Here is a 27,790-nt window from a genome sequence, read left to right as displayed (position 1 = left end):
GTTCTGTCTTGTGAAAATTGGAAATAAGAGTAGACAATAGAATATATAAAAGGTAGAGATAACATGCTGTCCTGATACGCAACTTCAACTGGTAAAAGAGAAGGAGAAAATTATTGAGAATAACTAGGGGTGGGTTATATAGCATTATTCAATCTAATGGTCAAACATATGACAAGTCAAAAAATTTATACCCTATATGAAATCATATTGGCATCCATTTCAGCTCCACCTGCACATACAAGGTCATTGCTACCTTTGATGTTTAAGTCAAATTGAATTGAACCCCCTTCAACCTTGGGCTTTTGGTCTCTCCCTACTTCCTGATAATGGAAAGCTGAGTCGTGGTTCTTACTATAAAAATCACTCACTTCTATTATGTTTTCTTTGCTATCTTTTTTCATATTTTCCATGAAATTTGACAAAACAGAGTTGAATTCAGTCAACTGAGCTCTTGATGCTTCAAGACTGCCTGGCCCATCCAGGGAAAGGCTTCTCTGTGCTTTCTCTAACATGGCTTGCAAATACTTCCCTTGTGCCTCTATTCTCATCTGCAATTTCTTCTGTACCTATTGCCAATTTGCACAAGTGAATTGAGACTTTCTACAATTGTACTACAAAACTTTGTTAGGAAACCACAACTTACAGAAAAGAAGGACTAGGTAAAACTATGAAAGTTAAAAAGGATAAATACCTCTAGCTGCTCTTCCAATCTCTTTTGAACTTCAATCTGACACCTCATTGCTTCTGCTATTGGGATTTCTCTATTTTGGTTATGAAAAATCAGTTAGGAAAATGAGAAATTTTCGCAATCAGTTGTATTTACACTACTTATTTTGTTTTCTGTTTTTTTGAAGTACACAAAACTATAAATGCTAATCACGTGGATACGAAATTTAGATGAGAGTTTGGCTCATGGAAACTATATGCATATAATCTAAAACATACCCCCCTTCATCATCACCTCTGTAACTGGTGTTAGGTGCTGAAGAACGATTGCTAAAATTTACATACGAACATCCTAAAAAGAAACAGAAACATGGAAAGAATATTATTACATTATTACCAAACATTTCCCGATTTTATGCTCTCTATTTAAGTAAATAAATGGAAGGACAAAATCTCTGTGGGAGAAGTTGGACAAACTATTCTAGATATTAAGTAAAAGAAATGCATGGGATGCCCAGTGTTAGTTAAAACTTGCAATGGACTCACTACTATTTTCTTTGTGCATATCCTCATTTTGTTTCCGAGCTTGCTGTCCAAGTCTATACTTCTGCAAATTAACAAATAACGAGAAATTCCAGATTATTCTTCTAAATGGTATTTTCTTTGATGATGGTTAGGATAAAGCAAGAAAAGTAAAGACAGAGAGGAAGACAAATTTGAACTATAGTCACTCAGAACATTATATAGAATAAAATAGTATTTAGAAAAAAAAAAAGAGAAAGAGAAAAGCCGGCTCATGATTGAAGTGTTCTCCTTCAAATATTCCAAGTTTTCAACTACTGTCTCTTCATCAAATTCCAAAATATCTGACTCATAAAATCAGTATTTTCACTCCTCCTTCTATTTGTACTACTTTGTTTAAATCTTTCTACAATTTTTTTTATGGTACTAATTAATTAATGATAATATCAAATCAAAATCTATTTTTCCTTTTACATTATTAAACGGTATCCTCATGAATGAAATCTATTATATATAAAAGGCTGAAGATAAAGAGTTAAATCTGATTACCTGTAAATGGCTCTTCAAATGATATAGTGTCAGCCCTTTCAAGCCCATTAACCTCAGAACAGACTTGGGAGTCGCCTCTGAACACAAAACAAACCGTTTCAGATTAATGTCATTTTCTGACACGAAGATTAGATTTTTTTATTTAATGATAAGCAGATTAGTAAAATAATATTGGATTAGCCAGCGTATATTAGCTGGGCAAGCAAAACCCCTAGAGCTAAAACATGAAGGAAAGTGATTGGATATTTCCATTGCACATTTTCCCTTTCATCCTCCTTAATGGGCCAAGGATTTGTAAGGAAAAAGACTATACAAATGAGGGAAACACCAAATACTACTTTAATTTATCATATGCAGAAATGTCGGGCTACATCAGCATGCAGATTACACGAATTCCAGTTTCCTAGATAATACATAATTTTGTGAAAGACTAACAAAAACTTATCTTCCAAGTTAACTCTTTTGTATCAACAACACCAACAAATATAACCTACTTGGATCGGCCTAGTGAAGATTTGGATAATTTACACAAAGTTTTAGATTCAAATTTCATTGTTGTGATTATACATGAGAAAAAAAAACACCAAATTATATAATGAGAGAAAATATTTTACATACTATCAGGGCCACCAAGCTTTTTGACTGCATCCACAAAGCGGTCATGAAGATCTGCCGTCCACCGTAGCCTCGGCTTTGGGTCTCGTGTCATCGTCATCACAATTCCATTGTAACCTTCTCTTCCTCCACCCTCCATCACTCACCTCCCAAACTACACTTGTTCACCTTCAAGGCTTCAGCTACCCTTGTTTTCTTTTCAACTTAGAAAAAGCAAATTCGAACAATTCCCACTTGGAGCTTTTGCTTTATACCTCTCTGCCAAACTGCGCCTTCATTCTATCCCAAAAGCGGAAAAGAAGAAAAGGGATCCTCGTACGTAGTCCACAATAAGATATACCATTTACCCTCTGCAACTAGTCACGGTGTTTTTGCTAATGGAAGAAGATTCTCTAATTCCCCAACACACTCTGATTCTGATTGTTAGCAATCATAACCTATTGGAACTAAACCATACAAGTCAGAGGAAAACAGAGCACAACACAACATCATTGATTAGACACAAACACGGAACTAGTGCTGCTGAAAAAAGGAAAATGGCTCAATGGCGTAAGAAGCAACGCTAATAATAATAACAAAAGCATTATATACGGCGTTTCATGGACTTATATAATGCTATTTTGTAACAGTGGTTCAATTATTTAGTATCTAATGATAAATAATTAAGTATGTGGCATGTTTAGGTGCAATGCATTATGCATGTAGATGACATGATATGATATTAATATTAATATGAGCATGGTAAAAATTAGCGGCTAGAATAGTTAGTTTGAGGAACATGTTAGAGGAAATCTCGGCGACGAATTCGAAGTAACATCGTGGATAGCAAGTTTTTTAATCGGGGAGATGAAATTCAAAGACTTAAGGTGCTCGTTGTGTCCGTTGGATCGGAATAAGTGAGTTTATTAGGGAGGATCGAACGGTGTGTGTTATGGAATGGGGGACACGTGGATGCCAGCGTGGAAGATTCGGATCTAAGAGAAATGAATGATGAGAGTCCAAAAGGGAAGGTCACGTTAGAGTTAGAGGGTCACATGGATTTCGATTGGAGGGAGAGAGAAGTGGGGCCCACCAAATGAACACGTTTCGGTTTGTCCGTTAATGATGCTGACGGAAGAATATTCCTTCTCCGGCTGAGGAATGGACTATAAGAAGATAAATTCTATCTATCTTTGATAATTTTTATTTTTTTAAAAAAAAACTATTTAGTAAAATCTCTCGATGGCCCATTGTCATTGACCCCCTTTTAACAGAAAGTGAATATAGAAATATAAATTTTATTTTATACTTAACATGTTTATAAATAAAATAAAACATGAATGAAATTATAATAAAAAAATGGTACATAATGATTTTTATAAAAACAAATGTGTGACAAAGAACAAAATAATGTTCTGTTCTGTTCTGTTCTATCCCAACTACTATGTTAAATTTAGGCAGAGAATTTTGTATAAGGTGGTCCAATAACATAGAAGCTGTTCCCAACTAATTATTTAAACATATATCCATTCTAATATTTTAGGAACCATTTTATGCAATTTTTTTTATTGAACTTTAATCCTTTTAAAGTGAGGAATAAGTTTTTTTATCAGTAAAGTGAGGAATATGTTAAAACACGAAATTGCAAACATTTATTTTAAAATCAATAATTGAAATTGTAATAAAATATGCAATTTAAAAAATAAATTGTAATGAAATATTATATATAATAAATTATAAAAGTGTTAAAATTATAATTTCGTTTTATAATTTCATATTTTAATCTCCAAGTGTACGTAGTGTTAACTTATTTTTAGTTGGATCATCACGATGAAATTTTAACTACTAAAAATAGTGTCCAACTATGCAAGATAGTAGCATGCTTGGTTTAAGGATTGTTTAGTCCGTGAAGAGCTGATAATCCTTCAAGATCTAACATTTTGTGTCCTCTTCTGTCTGGTTTACTCCCTTTTTATCGTCTTCTGCCCAATTTTTAATGCCTAGATTTTATTCCTTTTGTTCTTTGGGTCCGTCTTACCTTCACACGCACTGGAAATATTATCTCTTACAGTACTACTGCTTTATCCCATGATTAATTGAATTCTTGCTATAAAGTTAAATTATATTATGACCAAGTAATTGCAGATTTGAAACTCAACCATAAGAATCGAAAAAGTTTGCTTGTGATTCTTCCTTCTTCTTTTTTGTGAGTTCTTGTGATTCTTCCTTTATCCTAGCTTGTGACAATTCCTTTCACTTGGGACAAACTCTTCCTGCCTAAAAAACTTTCACTAAAAGGTTAAACAAAATTATTTAACAAGTGATTAATAATATGATAATTAATTAACTATTCTCTTTACACGTCATTTGCTAGTTTAGTAATATGTCTCCCTTTTTACATTTAAATAATGTATTTTTTTCTTCTCCTTAAAAGGAGAAATTTGACTTAATAAATCAAAATAAAAAATAAGTTATTTTAAAGAAACTTTAAAAAATTCAAAAACTTTTGACTTTTACTTTTTTTCCTTTATTTCACATTTTAAGATACACAAATACACTACTTAAGGAAATTATTTTTATACTTACAATCTTAAAGAATGATCAAGTAATTTAAATCTTTTATTTTTTTAAACTCTAAAAAAGTTAATTAAGACAATAACACTTTGGTTTTCCTCTTATTTTTACAAAATGACAAACCATGTGGTCAATTACACAAGAGCCGGCAGTATTATACTACATGACAAGTTGGCATGGCATTCCAATCTACCATGGATCACATGTTCTGTTGGGTTACAATGTCATAATGGTGGGAAAATGTTCAAAAACGCATGCCAACACCATAGGCTGTTTCTTCGAAAGTTGACAAATTAACTTTTCTTAATTATAGTAGGCCTTTTCTAAAGGCAGCTTCTCATTTGAATACAAGTTTTTTCTGAAGGCAGCAAAGAAAAATATCTAATGTTGGTGCTACATTTGAGAACCTTCATCACAGCACAACTTTAACAATATGCAGAATCCATCATGCACTATTTAGAAGTTAGAAGATATATAACTTGATAATCACCACAAAATAAATAAATTAAATAAAAATGCTGAGCAAGATGACAAAAGCAATAGATGAGAAAGCATCAGCATTATGATCATATCTGCATAAAACAATTCCATTGATGCTAATTATCATGATAATTAGCAATATTCTCCTATGAATTGTCCTTTAGCTTACGGAAAATGTTTTGAAAAACCCATTCTTATTTGGGTCAAAAAGTACATCAATTGGCCCAAACTCAACTTCTTCTTCAGAAGCATTGCTAAATGCTATAATCATTATCAAACGCAAGAGGTTCTTCTTCGATTCTTCTTCTGCCAATCAAAAGTCAAGTAAACGCATTCTTATAATTAATCAATTGGATCATATATCTGCCTCTTGTGGTAGAGCTTGGAACAAATTATTCAAATATTATATAAATAATAAATATGCTAAAGAAATTGTCAAAAGTAACAAAAGGAATTGTCAAAAGAAATCTGCATGTCCTAATCTTTTAAAGTGCAGGAATATATACATAATTTGTTCCTTTTCTTTGAATGAATACGCTTAAAGAAGCTCCAGTTCCACGATCACATCCGATATAGGCAATTCAACATATTCGAATCACTCTTTGACAAAGTTGGAGCAGTATGCCCAAACAATTTCCACCATTTATCTATATACTTATGACTTCAATATTTATGGTAAATAAAAATTACACTATCAATTCAATTAGAAATCATGATAATTAAATATGTCATTTAAGATAAATTTTATAAAAATGAATAAATGTATCACATATATTGAATGACAATGTAAAATCTTTTATCCCAACTATATATAAGTATACATGTACTATTTATAAGCACTAATAAATCATATGACATGTATCATTATACATTTTAAATTTAAGGCAACTGACAGTTTAACAAGAAAAACAACCGTGCATATGTTTTTAAAATGTGATAAAAAAAAAAGTAATGTGACAAAGAAAAATAGAAAAAAAATGTATAGATATAAATTGCAGTAAAAACTGTGTAAGAAGAATAGTGTTGCAGTAAAAATAAGAAGAAGAATATTTACCAGGAAGCAATGAATTTCTTGCGTACACTCAAAAAGCTGTTTTTCACTAAAACTGGCAGTGTGTTCTCTATATACACAACTGTATTTCTTACTTTGCTTTTAATGGATCATCAACTTATTAATGGGTTTGGCTGTATGCATATTAAAAAGCCCATGTGCGTGGACATGCATGGCACCCGACTTCTCAAACAAATTTTCACCATAAATTTAAAAAGTAACCAAGAATTATAATCATAAGCAGCTTTATGGAGATCACGGTGCAAGTGCTTATCCGATTAATTAAGACAGAATATCTCCTTAATTGGATTTATTGCCCTCGGCATATGATCATAATAACCAATGGAAGTTTTTCATCCACATCAATAATCCTCAACGATCTGATTAGAGAAAGCTATAGTATTCTATTCAATAAGCAATATCATTTCAAAATTGCTTATCTGTGAAAACATTCCAACATCTTTACCATAACACAGTTTTTGTTTGCTAACTGGGCTAGATAGTAATTAGTAAACGCTTTTTAATGTGCATGATAAATAGAGTGGCAAAATTAGCAGATCCCCCGGGCAAAAACACATGTATGTGTTTGCAAACTAAAATAGTTACTTTTAAAGCAAATGATACAGGATTGCTATTTTTATTAAGAATCATACGTATTTTTTATTAGAAACAATCATATTTGAGCCGGATAAGATTAATGTTAATGAGTAAACTTTTTCTCTTAATATTTAATGTAATTGCATATCAAAGATTATAATTCAAAACGTACTACTGATTAAGGCGAAGCAACTCTATACCAGATGATCTACGAATTTCTTGGTACAAGGTGATTATAACTTGCAAAAGAATATTCAATCAAAGAGCGGCACAAGGTGATTAACACGTCTTATTTGATAAATAGTTCACTGCACTATTAGTCACTACTCACTACTTGCACACCAATAGCAGCCCAGCTTGCTCACTCATGACTAAACAACTTCTGGAAACATGTGAAACAATGTTTTTCTGACCCTTCACCACATCAAAGACATATCAATATTATTGACTTATTTGAAATATGAAATCCCAAAGGAGCAGTCCATTAAGAAATTGATCAAAGTTCTTGTGATTGATCAATCCAGCCAGCAGTGGTAATATATTGTACATCCATTTATAGCATGCAAAATTAGTAATTGATATCTACAGAGAGTTAGAAAGAGAAAAGTATAGATATAATAAATGAGATAATGTAATAGAAGTAGTGAGATAAAGAGAAAATGTGTTACTGAGGTATGTGATATATATACTGATATATCATATATATATATATATATCATTACTTTTCTAGTATACAAAAATGATGCACGGACACCTGGTCCTAATATATACCTAGAGAAAGAAATGAGAAAAACGTAGACTTGAGTAAAAAAAAATAAATATAAAAAAGAGAGTAATATGAAGAAGAAAAAAAAGTGTCAATAAAGTGTTTACATGTAACATGTCATCGTATACTTTTTAGCATGATTCCTACTATTTAGCTATTAACAATCCGCTGGCACTTTCTTACAATATCTCCACAAATTACCACTAACTCATGATAAGATTTAATTTTATATGATTATATTAATCTATACCATGCACGCGCGGGCGTTTTAATTTTTATATAAATAAAAGTATGTCATTCTTAAATTTATTAAATAATGCATTATAGATGTCAAATTTGTTTATTTCTTTCTATCCTTCTGTTGCATGTTCTCTTAAGAAGATACATGATCACAAACATGATGGAAATATTTAAAAAGTTCAATATTTACTTGTGGCATAACTAGGAGATTCAGGGACTTCTATTTGACACCCTGTTAGGGTGTGTTTGTAAACAAGATATGTTGAACATAATGTACGTTGGCTCCAATAACACAAGTTGGTTCTTTCTCAATTTGCGATATTGGAATTCCCAAGCTACCGTTTAAATTTTAAGAGTGTGTTTGGATGGAGAAATTTAAAATTCCGAAAAATTTAAAATTTTAAGAATTTTAAATACTTCAATTGAAATTCTTTTATTTTTAAAATTCTGTGTTTGGATAAAAAAAAATTAAAATTATGAGAATGAAAAAAATGAATGAAAAAAAAGAAAAGATATGGTTGGTGTGCTAGTTATACGTGTTCTTCTATGCTCACACCCGATCGATATTTTAGGAGCTCAGACAGTATTTCTTGATCTTAAAGAATATGAGTGTAAGAAGAGAATTTCAATTTCTCACATTTTAGAATGAAATTTCAGATTTTTAGTTGTTTAAAATTTTGTTTTAAAATTCCAAAATTTTAAATTTTTCATAAAAAACATCCAAACAATGAATTTTAAATTACAGAAATTCAAATTTTCTAATAAATTCCTTTCCTCAGTTAAAATTTTCTATCCAAACGCACTCCAAAAGCTTTTAACGGCAAATGAAACACACGCTTAATCCTCCTTAGTCAAGAGATGCAAGTGCTTCAATAGGGCAACTAATTTTTCTTCCACATAGCTTTGGGACTTCCAAATGAGATTTTCTTTGGCTGTTCCGCTCAAGAAATGAATGTGTCAAATAATTAGTTACTTATTAGGCATGCATTTAACCTCACTTTGATGTAGAGTGTAACATCCCAATTTTTCGTAAATAAATTTAAAAAGCTTTTTAGTAATAAATAAATAAATAAATAAATATAGAGCAAATAATAGGCTGAGTACCCTAGGTATAAATAGTTATGTTAAGTCAGCTGCCTCCTTTTGGCCTCATTTTCGTTTTTCCCCTTCTCCTCTCAAAACCCTTTCTTTTTCCCGCAGCCCACCAAACCAGTCTCAGAAAAACGACGATCTCGAACCCGTTCACCGTTGGATCGTCGTGAAATTTGAGTATCATGTTCGCAACACAATTCCGAGCATTCTCACCGTTGGGAATTTCGATATCATGTCTGAAATGAGAGAAAAATCCTTCGCATTGTAGCCTTTTTCTTTCCCGCAGAAACCCAGAGCTGTCTTGGTAAAACTATGATCCCGGTTTCGTTAACCGTTGGATTATTGTGAAATTTGGATATGTTGTTCGAAATTCAATTCCGCACGCTTCCACCGTTGGGATTTGCGAGATAATATTCGTGGAGGGAGAAAAAGGAATCGTATGAAGACAGTACAAGTGGAGGTTTCAATCTCTTCTCCGTCTCTCTGACGTTTGGGAATTCTATCGGAGCAGTCGGATGAATAATTGAAAGAATTTCCGGGAACCGCTAGAGATGTTGGTATCACTGGCTGAAGACACGTGAGTCCGCTTAGAGGTAAGGGATGAGTTATTCACAGTTGGGGATTAGTGAGAACATGTGTAGGGATCCTTAGAGGATTAAATTGGGATTTTGTTTTGGGATGTTTGTTAAATTGCAATTTTTCCTTTATTATAAATAAAATATTGATGTCCTGATGAAAATTGCTTGATAAATTGTGCTCTTGATATTTGTATATTTGGACCTATGATTTGGATATAATTGTGTAATATTATTTGAGGGGTTTTAGTCCTCATGTTGTGATAGTCTTTTATATAAATTGTTATATTGAGGATATGAAATGATAATTCAAATTGTGAGTATGTGATGAATTGTAGAATAACATGTTACTTTAAGATTATAATATTGTTATTGAGATTGAGTATAAGTGTAAAGTTGAACATGTGTTAATTTGTGAGATACGTGTAAACATGTGATGGTGGATTGTGACACTATGAGATGTGAAATTGTGAATGAGTTCTAGTTGTGGATAAGTGTGTAGTTAACACTTGATGTGAAATTACTTGTGTTGTGAGCTATGAATTGTACAATACCCGACTAGCGTTATCTTGAGAAAAGCGTTGATGCGCAGTGTTAAACAGAAAATGTAGGTTTCCTATTTAGGAACCAGTGTTAAATCGTAGCGCAATTGTGTTGAACGTGTTTAAAACACGAGTGTAAGGTCGTGGGTATTGTATAATTCATGAGCAGTGTTTGCATGTAAAAAAAATTATTTTAGGGGTTGGACCTGAATCAGGAGGGAGAGGCCCTGACGGACTCTTCGGAGTGTAGGCCTTGGGGGTCACCGGGTTTGAGTGCTCCTTTAAGCCTATACTGATCTCATATGGTTGGAGCATTCTCGCAAAACATCGTGACCCTGACTGGTCTCCCTATGATCTTACTTAGTGAGAGTGACCTGACAAACCCATTGTGTGGTGTGTCTTGTTATGTACTCCTAAGCGCCCCAGGGTGGTTTTTCACTGACATGGTATCACATTGCATATAGAATTGAGTCTTAGCATAACTATTGCATATGCTTGCTAATTGATGTGTTATTATATCTTGATCGAAGTGTGGGATTCTTGTGTAATGTGATTGATAATTGAAAAGTGAATTTTGAATGACGAAGTGGTGAAGTTACGTGAGCTATGTTTAAGCAAGTGGTATCTCATTTATATAATATGTATATTTAATTGTCTTGTTTCTCTATTAGCTAAGAATGTGATAACTCACTCCCTGTGTGTTGTTGTGTTTGGATCCTGTGATGATCTTGAACTTGTGTTCGGGGGAGCAAATGAATAGGTGGATGACTATGAAGAACCTCATGCTAGAGGACACGGGAACACCACGCTCTGATAGGATGTGACATTAGGATATATGTTCTATATTAATTGTATGAGACTTATATGACTTTCTTTGAGTCGAGATGACTTTATTATTTATTTGGACAAGTTTGAATATGATATAGAAGAAAGTGAATGTGAGCCTTTTACCCATTTGAAAAGCTTGTATTTAAAAATGTTTTAAAAATACTTTTAATTAATATTTAAATTTTTATTCCTTTATTAATATATATGTGAGGGGTAGAGGGTGTCACATAGAGTCCAACTCTAAAGGAAGTAATGACAGGCCAGACAATTTTTTTTGAAAGATGAAATAATGAGGAAATAGCCACTAATGCACGTTCCAACTAACACTATACAGTAAATTAAGAATGGTTAATAATTAGTACGTCTAGAGTGAACCGTGCATTATGTTGCGTATTCAAAACACGCTGGTTGGAAACATGATTAAGTTTTTTGACGAGAGGAAACAAGAATTACCGAGCATGATTTTCAAACTCTGACTATGACTAGATTTCCCAGTCGGACCAGGTTAATTAACCGTTAAGCAAGTACTCTGTCTAGTACGGCCATATATATATATATACCCTCAAAACAGCATTATTGAAAAACCAATCTCAAAGTAAAGGATTTGAAATCATTGTTGATATTGCGTACCGTCATCACTAAGCTAAAAATAACTGTCATTACTTATATTATACTCCGTTGTCCTATACTATGTTTTAAATATTTGGTCATATGTTTAAATACATTTATATATTTATTGTGTTTTTTCGTGTGTAACAAAATGATATAATTCCACTGCTTTCTGATTTTGGGATTAAATTTAGAAGAAAAAAAATTATAAATGTAAAAAGTTTATACAGTCATTCCATCATAATTTATTAAATATAATAAATTTTTTAACTTTTAAAATAATTATATATTGATATATAAATATTAAACTCTTACATTTAATTTGCTAAAATGGAGAATTGGATAACACATATATACTTATTTCTTATGATTATAAAAAGAGTTATGGGAAAAGACAATAAAAGATTAAACACGGAACAAATTGATATATTTATTGTACTTACTAAGTTAGGATTTGGAAAGAGTTTTTTTGTCCCTGCAAAGTATCAACAAGTTAAGGTATCCGTCAATGGGCCAAACTTTTTATCAATGCCAATGGATAACAACTACTAACAAGTATAAATGGGTTGATGTTTTCGTGCCCGTGAATTAATTATCATAACACCAATTAGAAGTGCTTAATTTGCTTACAGTATGATTATAATTTATAACAGCTCATAATCATCTACTGGCACATCAATTTGCTTCTTTTACTTCAATAGTACCTTCATATGTTATTATCCACTCCTTTCAGTAGGTATAGTTAGTACCATCAAAGTATGGAGGTCTTACAATGGCTGTCTTTTAAATTTTAATGATGGCTGAGTTCATCAAACCTAAAAGGTTCAAGTTTTCAAGTTGTTAGGCCTTTTAGAAAATTGAGCTTTGGCGTCAATTGAAAGAACGAAGACGGGATGAATTGGTTTTTTGGGTTCAATAAGAGACAATTATAAAATTTAATGCAAACGATTTAAGATTGATATGGATATATATAGTTAAAGGATAAAGAAAGAATGCATATCTCCATCATTTTATTCTCATTTAGTCACACAATGCGTGATCAATGTCTAGTCCTCAAACAACTAGTGTGCAGCGGTTTCTTTCTCCTAATGATACCACAAAAATCTCAATTTAATTACCTTCGAATGAAATAGAGTAATGTTGATTAAAGAAGAGTTTTTTTTTTATTACTAGTATTTTTTTTTCTTTTTTCACTAAGATGATCTAGCCCTTTAGTTTTAATGATAACAATCAAAATATAAGACTAGATATTCTTAATAAAGACTAATAATCTCCTTGTATTATGGTTCATCCAAACAATTCGCTTTACAAATGAATTATTTCTATGTTGGATTTTACAAGCTTCGTCTATCAACTCATCACAAAGCTTCATTGGGAAGAATTTGTCTAGTAAAGAGACAACAAGACATTTCAAGAAATATCATGTGATATTAGCTAAGAAGTGTATATGCATGATAAGTTTAAAACTCTGTCTTTAGCAGAAGTTGAAAGTTTATCTACTCTCATACTCCAAAAGACATGAAAAAAAAAATAGTGATAGGACAATGATTCAAAAAACTCGGCGTACTCGAAGCATAAAGATAGATACTTCTACTTACTACGCGGGAAAAGTACAAAAAGAAGATATAAAAGAGAATTGCCAAAATATACTTGTCAGAGCTACTTTGGTCAGTTGACCAGTATCTAAATTATTGTATATATCTCTTGTTACTTATATTTAATTCTTATAACATAAGTGTTAGAATGGAAATAATATTTAATATTTTTAACATTCATATTTTGAAGATCGAAAAATAACTCTCACTGACTATTTTAAGTTTTATTTTTTTATTAACAACTTTAGTGATTCCATTCAGAGGTTAGTCATATTTAAGTTTTATCATTTTTTTTCAAGAGTATATTATCCAAAAATCAAATTTATATCCTTTTTCACAACTCAACTTGTGTCCTACACCCATTGGATTTTTAAATTTTACTATATAAGTCTAGAGAGTCAACAAATTAACTATCAAAAAATATTTATTCATTTTCTTTGTTATATTTTTTAAATAAATCATAATTTTATTAATTTTTTTTATCATTTTACACTTTTCAATTACTTTAACACCTAATTTTATCAAACACTTTTAATTTAATAATATAATTTTTCAGCTTCTAACTACCAACTTTTAACTAAATTTTTAATTTTCAACTAATTTTATCTAGTCTACATTTACTTAACATAATTTATTTCTCTTATAGCATTCTTGGTAACCTTGTACACATTTTTTTTATAAGAAACCTTATACACATATTCTGAATACAAAAACTAACATCCCTTATAATTTTAATAGGATGCTTGTGTTAAGTGCAAGGACGAAAGAATACTTGTTTGAAGCTTAAAGAAGATTTGGAAAAAAAATTATCTATAACTTGAGCATTGCCTTGTATTATTCTTCTTATATTGTACCTTAGGCGTTAAAAATCGCAATCTTGTATATAATTTAAACTTTTGTCCTCTGGGGTCTGTTTGGCAGGAAGTAAAGAAATAAGTGGAAACAGAATGAATGAAGATAAAAAAGGTGAAAAATAAAAGTGTTTGATTTAAAAGAAATAAGAAATAGATAAATAGTTGATTATAGACAAAAATATAGTATACATTTTAATCCATTAAGTATGTAAGCCTGACCGTTTGATTAGAAACCTGTAACCTACCTCCAAATGTGCACGGGTGCATGCATGTATACTTTCCACCGCTTAAATGTCAGTTTAGTTTATTCATGAAGTACGGAACAAGCAACACGCAAGTGCATAAAGTTAATTCAAAATTATTGAATGCATCTAAAATACACAATTAAATTAATTTTAGCCACATATTGTAAATTTAAACGTGTGCTACAATGTGTGAAATTAGTTTTAAATAACAAGCAAACAAACAAACGTTAGACATATATGCATGGTGGTATTTAACTACTATTATTACTATAGACGTTGCTAGAAATTAAATTAGAATTCGCTGCAAGCATCAAGTGAGATTTGTTAAATTATGTAACTGGAGAGTATCTCAATACCTGTATTGTAACTTTTTCAAGGTGACAGAATCTAGCAAGGTAATAAAAGACATCACAACAATTATTTTTAATTTGCAACGAACAAACCTGTTGCCGCCGGTTGAGTATCCAATAACCAGTATGTCCAACTAAAAATAACATGATGATGCAGCTCATATATTTATGGGTTACATCAATTAATCGAGAACATTAGAAGAAAAAAAAAATACATTTTCACTTTTCCTGGGCAATGCCCTTCCTATATGCCCTGGATTAATCATTACAAAAATCCCTGAATTTAAACCACATAGTATATAATAATTATCGTGGTATAACATGATAAATAAATAATTTTATTTATTGAATATACGACTAGAGATTTAATCTTATGTCCATTCATATAAAAAAAAAATGAAAAACAATAAGATAACTGTTATGTTATTTTTTTCATAATTGGAAATTTAATTGAATTGGGTCTGGAAAGTTCATATGAATTTAATTAGGTTTCAAGATTTTACAAAAAAAAATAAAATCATCATTTCACTTATAAGCAAAACATTGATACAATTTAGAGAATAATCAAAATTTTGTGAACCAACATAGAATCGAAACGTTCTTGAGAGATCACATGAACGTTTGGTTCACTTATCTATGAATTAAATTCCCAGATGAGTTTGTAATGAGTCTGAGCTTATTGTTACAAGCAGCTAAGATTTCACCTAGTTCAGTACCATTGTTGATGCTGGAATGAAGCCAATCATGCACCTGCTTACAAGTAGGTTGCAAGATTTAAACGATTCTTACAAGGATACTTATATAATAGTACTAGAATAGAATTATTCATTACCCAAGTATTCATTTAAACAACATATTCAAACTCATGTTCTTATAAGATTTTTTTGGACATATTCTTATAAGATCTTAATTAGTTGTAGATATTACCAACTGGATCAACTTTGGAGCAAGTGTCCTTCTAAATGAAAATTTACAAATGGCAAGCTTTTCCACACCCAAAAACTGAGTACTGTAGCGACGTTTCCTTCTTTCGCAACGTCTCAGTGTGGCGATATTTTTTTATATTATCAATTCCCTAGGGACAAATAAAGTAAGGTAAGGGTAGCCAAATTTAATAGTAAATATATACTACTACACAGTTTCACTAAAACATGGCCGTTTCACGCCCTAGAAAGTTTCATTAGCCCCAGCTGTGCCCAGTTGCACACCATTCAAACCAAACCAAACCCAATCCTTTATAGCGTGTTTGTTCATGACTACTTGAATTTAGGTTCATTTGAAAGTATGAAAAGGTTATTTCTCACAAAACGGGACATCAGAACGTGTGCCAACCATTTGCGTATGGGTTCACAAGCAAGCTCTTAGTTAGTCCCTAGTGTCACCCTTTGCGTTAAACTTCCAACTCCTCTTTTTTTCTTCTTCCTTTTATCTCAGCCATTACTCTCTCTGACACCTATGCATGTGCCTCTTCATTTTTTTCTTCTGTCTTCCAAACAAAGTGATGAAAGAGGTGGCAGTTGAAGCTGAAGGAGGAGCACCAGGAGTGGTGCACGAGGGTGGAAAAGCAACCACGGTTAGGTCAGACATACACAACAGTGCCATGAAAATTTCGAGGGCTAGAGAGCCTTGATTCCTAACAAAAATTAATTGAATTATTCCTTAATTTAAAGGATCTTGATCAATTTAAAATATTAAATTACCAAAGTATTATATAATTATTAATTAAAATCATGAATAAGGTGTCTAATAATTTCTTCCAAAGACGTGTGGATACACTTGTTTGGATGAGGGATCAAAACTTGAAGAGAATGAAATTGTAAGGAATAAAAATTAAACTTCCGGGGTATTTCATTGAGGAATTTTAATATAAAAAGGTTAAATTCTTTTATTTAGTACTAGGGAAACGAAAGTAAAAATAGTTAATAAAAATAACAGAATAAAAAAATTAATGATATAAAAAGCAGTAGAAAATTAACGTAGGTTAGAAGAAAATTAAAATTTAAAAACTAATTTAAAGATAAATTTTTTTAGTGAAACGTGGACACTAAATATAATAATTTTCATTATTAATACTTACAGATGAAATAGTAATATTGAATTTTTTTCAGAAATTAACATCTTCATTACTTTTTCTTAATTGTGTTTTTTAATAAAAATATTCTCATGGGGTGCTCCTAAGGTGAGAAAGTTTTGGCCTTATTTTTTTAGGAATTTTTTAAACATATCAAAATCATTATAAAATAATTGTTAGTATTATGGTTCCGATTCCTATAATGCACAATAAAAAGATTTTACCTAGATGTACCTTAATCATGTGAGGATTATTACTAACATAATTTGTTTTTGGTAGATGACTGAAAAGAAATTTAGTGCGTATAGTACATTATCTAACACAATATTTTAATTTTTCCCTTTTAAAAAAATATTTTTTATCAGCTCTAACACATTAATTTAAATACATTATTTATTATCGACTAAACATTTATTTTAAAATATAACATTTAACTGTATCTCATTAAATAATTAGTAACATTCACATGTCTCAATAAATTTTAGTGAAAAAAAAATGTGATTGATAAAATCTGCAATTGAATTCCGAAAACCATCACTTTCTTTCCGGTCACAAAAGAACAAATGAGAATCTGCTTTCTTGGTTTGACACCATGGGCGGGCTTCTTCATGGTCCACGGTATTGGGCTCCGCTAATAAAGCCCAAATTAGCCCACGTCATCTCAAAATGAAACCGAAAAACAGAATTGCAAAAACGAAAAACCCAAATTGAAGGAAAAAAAAAAGAGAGAGAAAAGCACTTCAGGAAACGCAGGTTTTGGTTCGATTTGCTTTGTGCAGAGTGCAAAATCAGTGAAATCACCATGCTTCGTAGCTTGACCAAACTTCGTTGTTTGGCCGTTCAATCACGCCAAGTTCTATCACCTCCGTCTTCTCGCCGTCTCCTTCACCACTTGCCGCCGCCGCAATCGCTTCACTCCGCTTCCAATTTCCGCATTTCTAGTCCTTCCTTCATTTTCTCGTGGTGTCCTCCCCACGCATCTCAGCCTTCCCCTTCTGTAAGTCCTTCTTATACAGCATCTGAACTCTGAAAAATATTAAAGCAGCACGCATTTTCTATTTAGAGTGAAATTCTTTACATTTCGTCCTTTTTTTTATATAATTTGATGTTAATATTTTGAGCTTGTACTCGGATCGTGATTGTGATATCAGCTTAATTTGTTGTATATAGTTGGTTCAAGTGCGTCATGCTTCGTCCAAGGAGCGAAAGCGAAAGCCAGTGCCTCCAACCGTTTCCAAGGTTAAGAAAACCAAAATGAAATCTTATTCGTAAGTTTCATCTTCATTCGTTACTCGTTTAACCTTTCAGTGCGTATGTATTTTTTTGTGTGTGTGTGTGTGTGTTTGTACTGTTGAACAAGTGGTTTTACTATGGCTGGAACAGGTCTTTCAAGTCCAGATTCAGAGCAATGAATGATGGGAACATCAGACGCTGGAAGGAGGGAAAGCGCCACAATGCTCATCTCAAGGTTGAATTCTTTTCTTTCTTCCACTTCTCATACGGTTTTGTGATTTTTTTTATTGTGACCCTGTTTCGATAAACTCCTTAATAAGTGTTTATAGGAGAAGAAAATAAGAAGGTTAAATGAATTAAACTTCTCTTATAAGTTAAAATTAACTTGTATGGAAGCTATTCAATTTAAATTTTCTAAAAGCTGATGTGGATAAGGTATTTTTAAACTTATGAAGGAAGTTTAATTCGTTTTTTTTTCTTCTCCTGTAAGTGCTTGTTCAGAAATTTAAGCTCGATGTAATGGTTTGTTGAGACGTGAGTTTCTTTGGGGGGGGGGGGGGGGGGTGCTCTGTTGTTCCATCATTGTGAAACTGTGAATTGCCAAATAAATCACACCATACTCATTGCCAAGCTTTCCATCTCAATGTTGCATGAGGTGCAAATAAATGACCAAAGCCCATCTTGACAAAGTTATTGATTTCATCACATTCAGTGAACAGCTGCCGTCCTTCCTAAGCATGTTTCCTGTAGGCTGTAGCATTTGTATTACATTACATTCTGAAGTTCTTAAATAAATAGGCCAAACTCTCGGTGACAAATTTCCTTCAGAGGAGTGAAATTGTTTTGGAAAATTGAAATCGTAATAGTTGTAGGACTAATGGCTAGATTATGATTTGGATTTCACCATTTGCAGAAAATAGAGCTACTTGTGTTTCCTTAGGATGCACAGTTGTGAAATTTGATTGGATGATGAGGCAATAATTATGGTATGCTTGTACGTGAGGTATTAACAAACATTTGAAAATGCAAAAATAGTTCTGTTAGTGGCACTGGCATTTTTTGTGGGTGTATGCTCTATAGGTCAATCCAGCATGATTTCACTTATGTATAAATATTACTAGGCATATGATTTACCAAAGAGCAAAACAATTGCATGATGTTGCCCTTGTTTTGGGTTTATCCTGTGATGGATGTTGTGGTATGCTATGCATAACATGTTTTCTATTATGTCATCATAGCTGTTGGGCCAGTTGGCAATTGGCACCCTTCTCTTTGCTAACCATTACGAGGGACTGCTAGCAGCTAATTTGAGGGCATATAGAGAAGTCAATGGTTGAATTTCTAATTTTTATCCATATTTTTTGGTTAATAAATGTCAATGGGCGAATTCAGAATACACTGTGTGATCCATTCAAAATGCATAGCCGTGGCAACAAAAAAAAAATCGTATGTGTATCTGTAATACGCAATTTGTACTTAGTGGGGGCATTTGGCTCCCCAATTCACTCCATATGGATGCCCATGCTTCTAGAACAAGAATCCTTGTATTGTAACTGTAAGTAACTGTCTTTAATAGTTTGGCTCCCAATTTACTCCATGTCTCAACTCTAGTTTGGCTCTGGTCTGGAGCTTGAGTCCCATATACCAAAGGCCAATTTATATCAATTTTATAAACTGAAGACAGGGGATTGAGTTTGAACAAGTTAGAATCTTCAAAATCAATTACTAGACCAGCATGGTTACCTAGCAAACAAAAGGGGTGGGGGCAGGGACCAAACAGTTAACTTTGCTTCTCTTAAATTCTCTCATTACAGCATATTTGAATAGCCTTTTTAATTGTATGAATTATATCTTTACTGTCCTTAAAATTGATGAATTTCTGGTATCTACCGCAGTCAAAGAAATCAAAGCGTAGGTTGAGGAAACCTGGTATTGTCCCAGCGGCTTATGCCAAAGTAATGAAGAAGCTCAATTTTTTTGCTTAGACATTGTCAGTTGTTGCTGGTTACAGGATGAAAAGAGCAATTTTCTTTTTTGCATTTTATCTCTGATCATTTGTTCACTTTCACATTTTAGAATCTGTAGAACGAGCAAATTACCGGGCAATTTCTTATTTGTTTCTTTGGAACAGTTAGAATTGATAATATTTCGAGGTCATGCCTGTTCAAAGTGGCATGTTTTAGTGGACAACGTGTGCTATATTGTTAACATCCAGTGGCTGCTTGATCCTTTCTTGTGATACATTGGATTTGTCTTGAGTTTTGATAAAACGTCGGAGTAATAAGGGATTAATTAAGCTTGTCGCCAGAATATCTCTATTTCGTGTTTATATTAGCGTTTCAATTAACTGTGTTTCGGCTGAAAAGGGGTATTTTTATATAAACATGAAGCAGAAACAAAATTCACATAATTAGCTATTTTAGTCCCTTAAAGGAAAATAAGAGTGTATTCACTCTAAATTTTACAAAGTTAATTTACGCCTTGTAGCAATTGTATAAGGATAATTTTGATATTTAGAATGAGGAGATATTTAAGCCAAAGCAATATTATTTTAAAATATAGGAAATGAAGTGTGATGTATTGAAAGATTTTTTTTTTCCTTTAACTATCATGTGTGGGTTTATTGTTCCCATAAACTAAAATAATCAATTGTCTATAAACAATTTATTTTCCATGAAGTGACTTACAAAAAAGAAGTTATTATAATTTTAATTACTCATTTATTTTCAAATTTTACTTTCTTTTTCTTTAATCCTCCTTTTTTCTTAATTATAAAATATTTTTAATTAATTAACGTTCCTTAAGAAAAATAGTTATCATATTAAATTTGTCAATTATTTATATTATCATTTTAAAATTATTTTTTATTTTCTTTATATTTAGAGACTTGTTTCTCATTAATGTTTGGAAAAAAATAATTAAGTAAGGATATATAAGGGAAAAAATAATTAATACTTTTAGAAATTATTAAAAAAATCTTATAAAGAGTTAAACAAGTTTTTAAAAAGAATGTTATAATTAAGGAGGGAGTATAAGATTTTGGTAGCAACTTTCATACAAAATCTTGACGATAAAAAAAACTTGAAGTTTTCAATACTTATGTAGCAACTTTAATTATATGTGGTGGAAAATCAATAATTTATCCTCAAAGTCACACAAAATGAAAAAGGAATATTGCATTGGATATATAAATTAATACGAGAGAGAGGGAGGGAGGGAGATTTTACATGAAATTACTTTATGTTGAACTAACCGATCTTGCCAAAAAGCACTGCATGATGCCCAAGCCTAATAACTGAGCCAGATTATCTTCAACAAACCCCTTGTTATTCTCACAACCTTATTCGTCAAGATGTTGTTTAGATAAAGATAACTGCTATTCTTATTATCTATACTTGAGTTATATCAGTTTGATTTATTAGCAAGCTGTTAGTATTTAAATTTTGTGTTGCATTTTAACTCTATATAAAGAGCTCCTGAATGAAAATAATAAGTTCCTCCCCATAATACTTCTCTTCTTTCAACATTATTTTTTCTATATATATATATATATAAAAAAAAACATATTGGTACTTCATCCTATACAAGAAATGGTGCTACTAAATCTTAGGTTCTACACTTTTAAGGTATGCAATGGAAGTTATGGCATTTTAAAGAATGTCCTGAAAGCGCGAAAATCGAGATGAATGGAGGTGGCCACGGTTTAGCCAATTACTGCAAGCAAACTTTGTCTGACTGCTGGTATTGAGCAAAGTATAGATCCAAATATTCCAGTCAGAGCATAAGCAATAGCACAAAATGGAAGAGCCTCAGGTTCCTTGGCAGATAAGGCTGCTGTTCCAAGCCCGTGACAACTGTATAAATTCATCCAAGAGGAAGCAAAAATAAGCATATATGCCTCAGCAAGAAAATAGTTTATCTACCTTAATGGCATGTTTCCTAAATACCATTTCTTCATCTCCAAGACTCCAACCTAGAACTCAGCTAAATTTGACAGTGCACATTCAGAAGCACTGTCAATGACCACTAATTATGATGCTAATTGAAAATTGGACTGCATAACGAATGATCTATGAATTACAGAATATACCTAGATGCGGTTGCTATTCCACGAGCAATTGGATCACGAAGACGGAGTTTATCAAGTGTTGCTTGCACAAAATTTGCTCCAACTAAACCAGTTACTACAACTGCAGCTGCTGTGACAGATGCATTGGCACCTGCAGACACGGCAAAATTTCAAAGATGAAATCGTTTATCTTCTGCTCTGGAAAGAGGTGTGGTAGGAGTTAAAACAAACTAGGATTTCAGACTAAGTAACCTTTTACATTTATCGCATTAGCTCCAATTTAGATTTGCTGTATGCATAATGGTTGTGATAAATGGGGATGCAAAACATGATGTTTACCTTCAAAAAAGGACACAATGCTGAGAGCCAACGCCACTGTTATACATCTGGGTAGAATGGATACAGTTAGAGATGGTTCTAAAGCAACCAGACGTCCAACAAGAGCAGTTGAGTACAATGAGAATAAGGAAGAAATTATGACAGAGGTGAAAATCTCAGCTGCATGCCTTTGTACAAGCTGAAAACAGTAGATAAATCATTAGTTAATCTTTTAATGTGAATCATGCAAGTTTTGATGATGCTGAAAAGAAATTCACTTGATAAGGATTGTCATCATAAAAAAGGGGAAGAATGTGAATGTATGAATACACTGATTTTGATGTTGCCAAAGAATAATCAAATAAGATTGCTTTCAAGATTACTTCAACAAACATTTAAAGGTTAAGCATTGCTTCAAGATTAATACAAGATTGCTTCAACAAACAAGCATTGCTTCAAGATTAATTCAAGATCAAACTTTTGTCTCAAAATAAAGTGTTTTCAAGACATCTAAGGCTCTGGTAATCGATTACCAGGAAGTGTAATCGATTACCAGAAGACAATTTTGAAAAAACAGCTTTTAGAAGGGTTTTAAAATTTGAATTTAAAAGTTGTAATCGATCATTAGCAACGAAACTCTTGAAATTCAATTTGAAAAGTCATGACCCTTCAAAATATAACTGTGTAATCGATCACCAGAAACCTATAATCGATTATCAGTGAAAAATTTCAGAAAAAACTTTTTGAAAAGACACATCTCTTCTAATTATTTTGAAAAGGCATGAATGACCTATATATATATATATATATATATGTGTGTGTGTGTGTGTGTGTGTGTGTATGTGTGTGTGTGTGTGTGTGTGTGTATGTGTCTGACTTCAAAAAATATAAGAGAGAAATATTTTAAGACAACTTCATTACCAAATGTTCTTTCAATAACTCTTGGGCAAACACTTGTAAATCTATTAAGAGTTCATCTAGGAACTAATTTGTATCATCCACTCTAGAGGAGAGAAATATTTCTGTTCATCTTAAAAAGTCAGTTGTAATCTTGAATTGTGAGTTTCTTGAACACAAGGGAAAGAGATTTCTCGAGTGTTCAGAAGTTGTAAAAAGGATTTTTACAAAGTTAGTGAAAATCTCAAGTGGATTGCTTGAGGACTAAATATAGGCACGGGAAGTGGTCGAACCAGTATAAGTCAAGTTTGCATTTTTCTCTTTTATTATCTCATTTATTTTTTTGCAATCAATCTTATCTTACAGATTTAAAGAACATCGATTAAATTGATTGTTGTTTCTTCTTCTGCATTCTGAGCATATCATTTAAAAGAGAATTAAAAGTTTGTTAATGGAAAATTTTGTAAGACTTAATTTAACCCCCCCTCCCTCTCTTAAGTTATTGATGTCACTTATTCAACATTTTAGCCGTTAAATGTTGATTAAAAGATGAGAAAGACAAGTTACAAAGAATGTTTTGTATTGGGGACTTTGGCTACATATCATGCTCATGAATGACAATCAACATATTTGGTGCACATAAGCAAAAGAGGCAGTGTTCGATGTTCTATTTTGAATGCATATTTGTTCAAGTCATCAAACTCTACAAAGTCATCTGCAAATAACTATCCTATTTACCTTATAAAGGTCTTATCTAAATTGCCAAGGAAAATAAGGAACAAATAAAAAAGAGGTGCCCCACCTGTAAAAAGTTCGATTACCAAGCCAAACTGAAAAACATATTGAATAATATGTTGTGTTTGTTCTCATGTTTTTTTAAATACTAGTAGATCTGTTAAAATGAACTGATTATCATTATCCAGCCACAATATTTTCATTATTTTTTAAGTGGTGGGACTAAATTTGGAGAAAAATATTTACAAATAACTTATTGAAGAGCTATTGCACATTGTTAATTATTCAGAACTCAATAATAGCATATCAAGAATTGGCCAGGAATAAGGTTGATGGTAACTTGCCTAAACTTGTCAAAAAAAAAAAAAACAGTCTGCAAAGTAATGAGAATATATTGCTTTTATTTGCTTTACTTTTTTTGCTGCAGTATAGGATTCATGAAGTAACAATTACAAATGTAGATGGTTACCTTTCTTTGTTTGAACATAGAGAAGGCAAATGAGAGAATAACAGATCCCAAAAATCCCATTAGAATGTCACCAGCTCCAGGATCAGATGATGAGTTAGTAAGGTAATATCCTGTGATTGTCAAAAGAAGAATCAACAAAATTATATCAAAGCTAAGTCACTACACAGATGTTAATGTCCGTCAATTGATAAATTTGCACCTAAGCTAAATAAGAGGGCAAACCAAGTGTCACAACTTTACATTAATGTTGTTATCAGACCACAAATCAAACCAAATAAGGTCAGTTAACCTCAAGATTAACAAGACATAAGTCAAGTTTTGGATAACTAATTGTCATACTAAATTTTAATTAATGATTAATCAGATTTGAACTTGGAATGGAAAAAGACTTTGAATGCTTATAGTAACTCTTAAGATATCTCTAGTCAGAATATAAATTTCTATTTTCTTGGTAAAGTTGGCAACCATTAACCATTGAACAGCTTAATGCTCATTTAGTTTACAAGCGCAAGTGCTTCAAACTTCGTTTCAGCATAAGGAAGATTTTTCCTTTGAGAAAATTTGTCTCGTAATGCTCAATTTTAGTTTTTGCAACCATTAATATTAATATTCATGATTATCAAACTCTCGAGTTAATTAACTAAATTTTACGAGTTTACGAGTTCATTTATCCTCTGCGAGTTGACTCTTGAATAAATTCTTTTTTAGGCAAACTCTATGAACTCTAAGTAAACTCGGTAGAAGTTAAAAAAATTAGACCAAAATGTAAGTCATTTTTTTAGTTTTTTATCTTTATAGCATTCATCATACCTTCAATTAATGTATTATTCTCATATACAAAATTCTCACCTTTAATAATATCAAACATGTGTTCTTTAATAATATGAAAATGAGCTACCCCTACTATAACATATACAAGTTATTATCTGGTAGTGATTATTAGACTTGGTTATTTAAATATTCTGAATATTATAATTTACTATTTTACTTTATTTAATTAGTATCTTATTTATAAATATTTTATTATTATTTTTATATAAAGTAAATTCTTATGAGTTTACAAGTTAAGTCACTAATCGAATTTATAAAACTCTCACGAATTTACGTAAATTCTCGAGTTTGATAACCTTGTTAATATCTATAACAAACAAGCTCTTATACAATATAGTGAGTTTCCTATTTAACTTCAAATTATAATTTATACCCAGAACAGGATCAAGCCCTGACTTGGAAAGAAACCCAAAAACAACTGCTGTTAGTTCTGCAGATGCCGCACAGCAAATTATTGGGTGGAGGACCTTCTTCACGCTTGATGGCAATCTGAAAACAAAATAGTAAGAAAAGGCAAAACTATAGTGTTCTCATAAAATGCTAAATATCATGTTCCATGAGAATATTGCACTTTTTTGCTCCATATCAATCTTAAAAAAAAAAAGTAATTGTCCCCAGAACAAGCCATGTAAACAGTAATTTTCAATGTTATATGCACTATGCAGTGATGAAAAGGAACCTTTACCTGGAACCAATCATGTAGCCTAACACCGTGGATGCAAGCAAGAATGGAAGATACGTTCTGGCTCGTGTTCCCAGTGCTGTTGGATAAACTAATGAAGCAACAAACGATATGAGGAAAATCCCAGTCCATGCCCACAATTCACTAGAAGAAAATGGAGATGGCTTCTCCATAGGTTCAGCGTCTATCAATTCTGTCTTCACAGCTTTCCTTACACCTATAGCTGTCAAACCAGTCACACAAAGTGTAGCCAGCCATCCTCCAACTGCACAACACAAGGTTAATAAGTCTCGAATCATGAAATTGTAACAAACATTTAGGCCATATTTGGATAAATTTCTCCATAAATCCTTATATAGAGGAAAAGAAATTAAGACGGTAAAATGAATAGAAGATCTCTCCTTTTAACTTGTCCAAAAGCTAAGATGCATAACTTGATTTGATTTTAGCTTATGAGAAGAACTCAATTCATTTTGCCTTGTTTATGGAGAAATTTATCCAAATTGAAGCATAAACTTAATTACACAAACACACTGGCACCATCATCATAAGAAACAAGAGCTTGTCCAGTAATCCATACCTACAATAAGGCAAATTTTGATGGCAGAAGAAGGAGAAATATCTTTAAGAGAAAGGGGTAGCACAACCAAATATGGAACATAGAACAAAGGGAGCCATCTCTGAATGAACATAATCCCTGGTTCAAAAAACTTCATCAAGGCCATAGCAGCAGAAGGTATAGCATAATTAAGTATAATCAAAACAGAGAAAATGCAGAACATCCCAAACAGGGCACTGGGGAACTCAATAGAAGCTGCTACGAAGGCTTTCTTCAAGAGAAAGTCAATGGCCAGAATGAGGCCTAGTGAAACAACCCAATGTAGCACTCCATATACTAGAAGACGGAAAGTTTGAATCACAGACTCAGTGGAAGTGTCCCCAGTTTGGAATTCGAGTAGTTCTGTGCAAAGTTCTTCACTTTTGCAACTTTCCGAGGTACCCATTTGCTAACAACTATGAATTGTGACCCCGATACCTCGGATGAGTGTAATTTTTACGTGTTGAGTGCGCAAAAGGAATGATTTTTTTTTCTTTTTCTTTTTTCATAAGGATCGAAGAAGGACTATGATTAATTATTGAGAACAGAAAAAGACAAAATTCGAAGAATGTGGACAAGTTTCTGCCATGAAAACTGAAAGTTGATTTCCGTTGTATGGAGACATAAATACTCGAATAAAAATAATTGATTGTTTGGTACTGTTACCTGTACATAATCACTTTGAATTACATGGGTAAATTTTTTACAAGGTTTTGGTTAAACAATTAATTAAGAATTTAAAATTAATTTTGAATTGAAACAATTTTAGATAAATTTTGTGTTGAATCGAAATTTTTATGTTGAATTTTTTATTAACTTGATTTCATAATAAAAAATGTTTAAACATAAATCAAATTATTTTAAAATCAATTTTATTTATAAGGAATTTTTGCCTTACTTATGCAAACACGCACTTAGTTTTTGAAAGGATTTTCTTTTACAGGAGTTTTGAAAGGATTTAGAAGACGTATATTTTCATTTTTCAGGACGTGTATGTTAGGTTTCACTTTTGAAATCAAATTGAATCCACGTGTTGGTGTTAGAGTAGCTTTCACGTATTTATTGACGCAAGATTAATATAGCGTGTTGTATGATTCGCATATAATTATTCCTCTTGTTTAATTATTGAATCCGTGAGTATTAATTACTTATTAGAGG

General features: G+C 31.9%; 3 protein-coding genes across 3 annotated transcripts; 1 reads left to right on the top strand and 2 right to left on the bottom strand.

Annotated features, from left to right (window-relative positions):
* Positions 1–30: 30 nt before the first annotated feature.
* On the bottom strand, positions 31–3,171 carry PHR16 (MYB-CC domain-containing transcription factor PHR16). The gene is made up of 6 exons (XM_006587558.4): positions 2,356–3,171; positions 1,738–1,814; positions 1,213–1,273; positions 946–1,018; positions 692–761; positions 31–566 (listed from the first exon to the last, which is right to left on the bottom strand). The coding sequence occupies exons 1-6, from the start codon at positions 2,489–2,491 to the stop codon at positions 186–188; spliced, it is 798 nt and encodes a 265-aa protein (XP_006587621.1). The 5' UTR covers positions 2,492–3,171; the 3' UTR covers positions 31–185.
* Positions 3,172–17,486: 14,315 nt separating this feature from the next.
* LOC100808184 (uncharacterized) lies at positions 17,487–20,215 on the top strand. The gene is made up of 4 exons (XM_003534259.5): positions 17,487–17,797; positions 17,971–18,068; positions 18,184–18,268; positions 19,929–20,215. Exons 1-4 carry the CDS (start codon positions 17,603–17,605, stop codon positions 20,016–20,018), a joined length of 468 nt encoding a protein of 155 aa, XP_003534307.1. The 5' UTR covers positions 17,487–17,602; the 3' UTR covers positions 20,019–20,215.
* A 1,299-nt stretch (positions 20,216–21,514) lies between these two features.
* Positions 21,515–27,229, bottom strand: LOC100807656 (plastidal glycolate/glycerate translocator 1, chloroplastic). The gene is made up of 7 exons (XM_003534258.5): positions 26,615–27,229; positions 26,038–26,299; positions 25,726–25,841; positions 24,522–24,631; positions 22,442–22,619; positions 22,124–22,253; positions 21,515–21,887 (listed from the first exon to the last, which is right to left on the bottom strand). Exons 1-7 carry the CDS (start codon positions 27,036–27,038, stop codon positions 21,737–21,739), a joined length of 1,371 nt encoding a protein of 456 aa, XP_003534306.1. The 5' UTR covers positions 27,039–27,229; the 3' UTR covers positions 21,515–21,736.
* Between the last annotated feature and the right edge of the window lie 561 nt (positions 27,230–27,790).

The sequence above is a fragment of the Glycine max genome, chromosome 9 (assembly GCF_000004515.6).
Source record: "Glycine max cultivar Williams 82 chromosome 9, Glycine_max_v4.0, whole genome shotgun sequence".
In the NCBI taxonomy this organism is placed as follows: Eukaryota; Viridiplantae; Streptophyta; class Magnoliopsida; order Fabales; family Fabaceae; genus Glycine; species Glycine max.
Note: the sequence above shows the minus strand (reverse complement) of the source record. Positions and strands in the feature narration are given on the sequence as shown.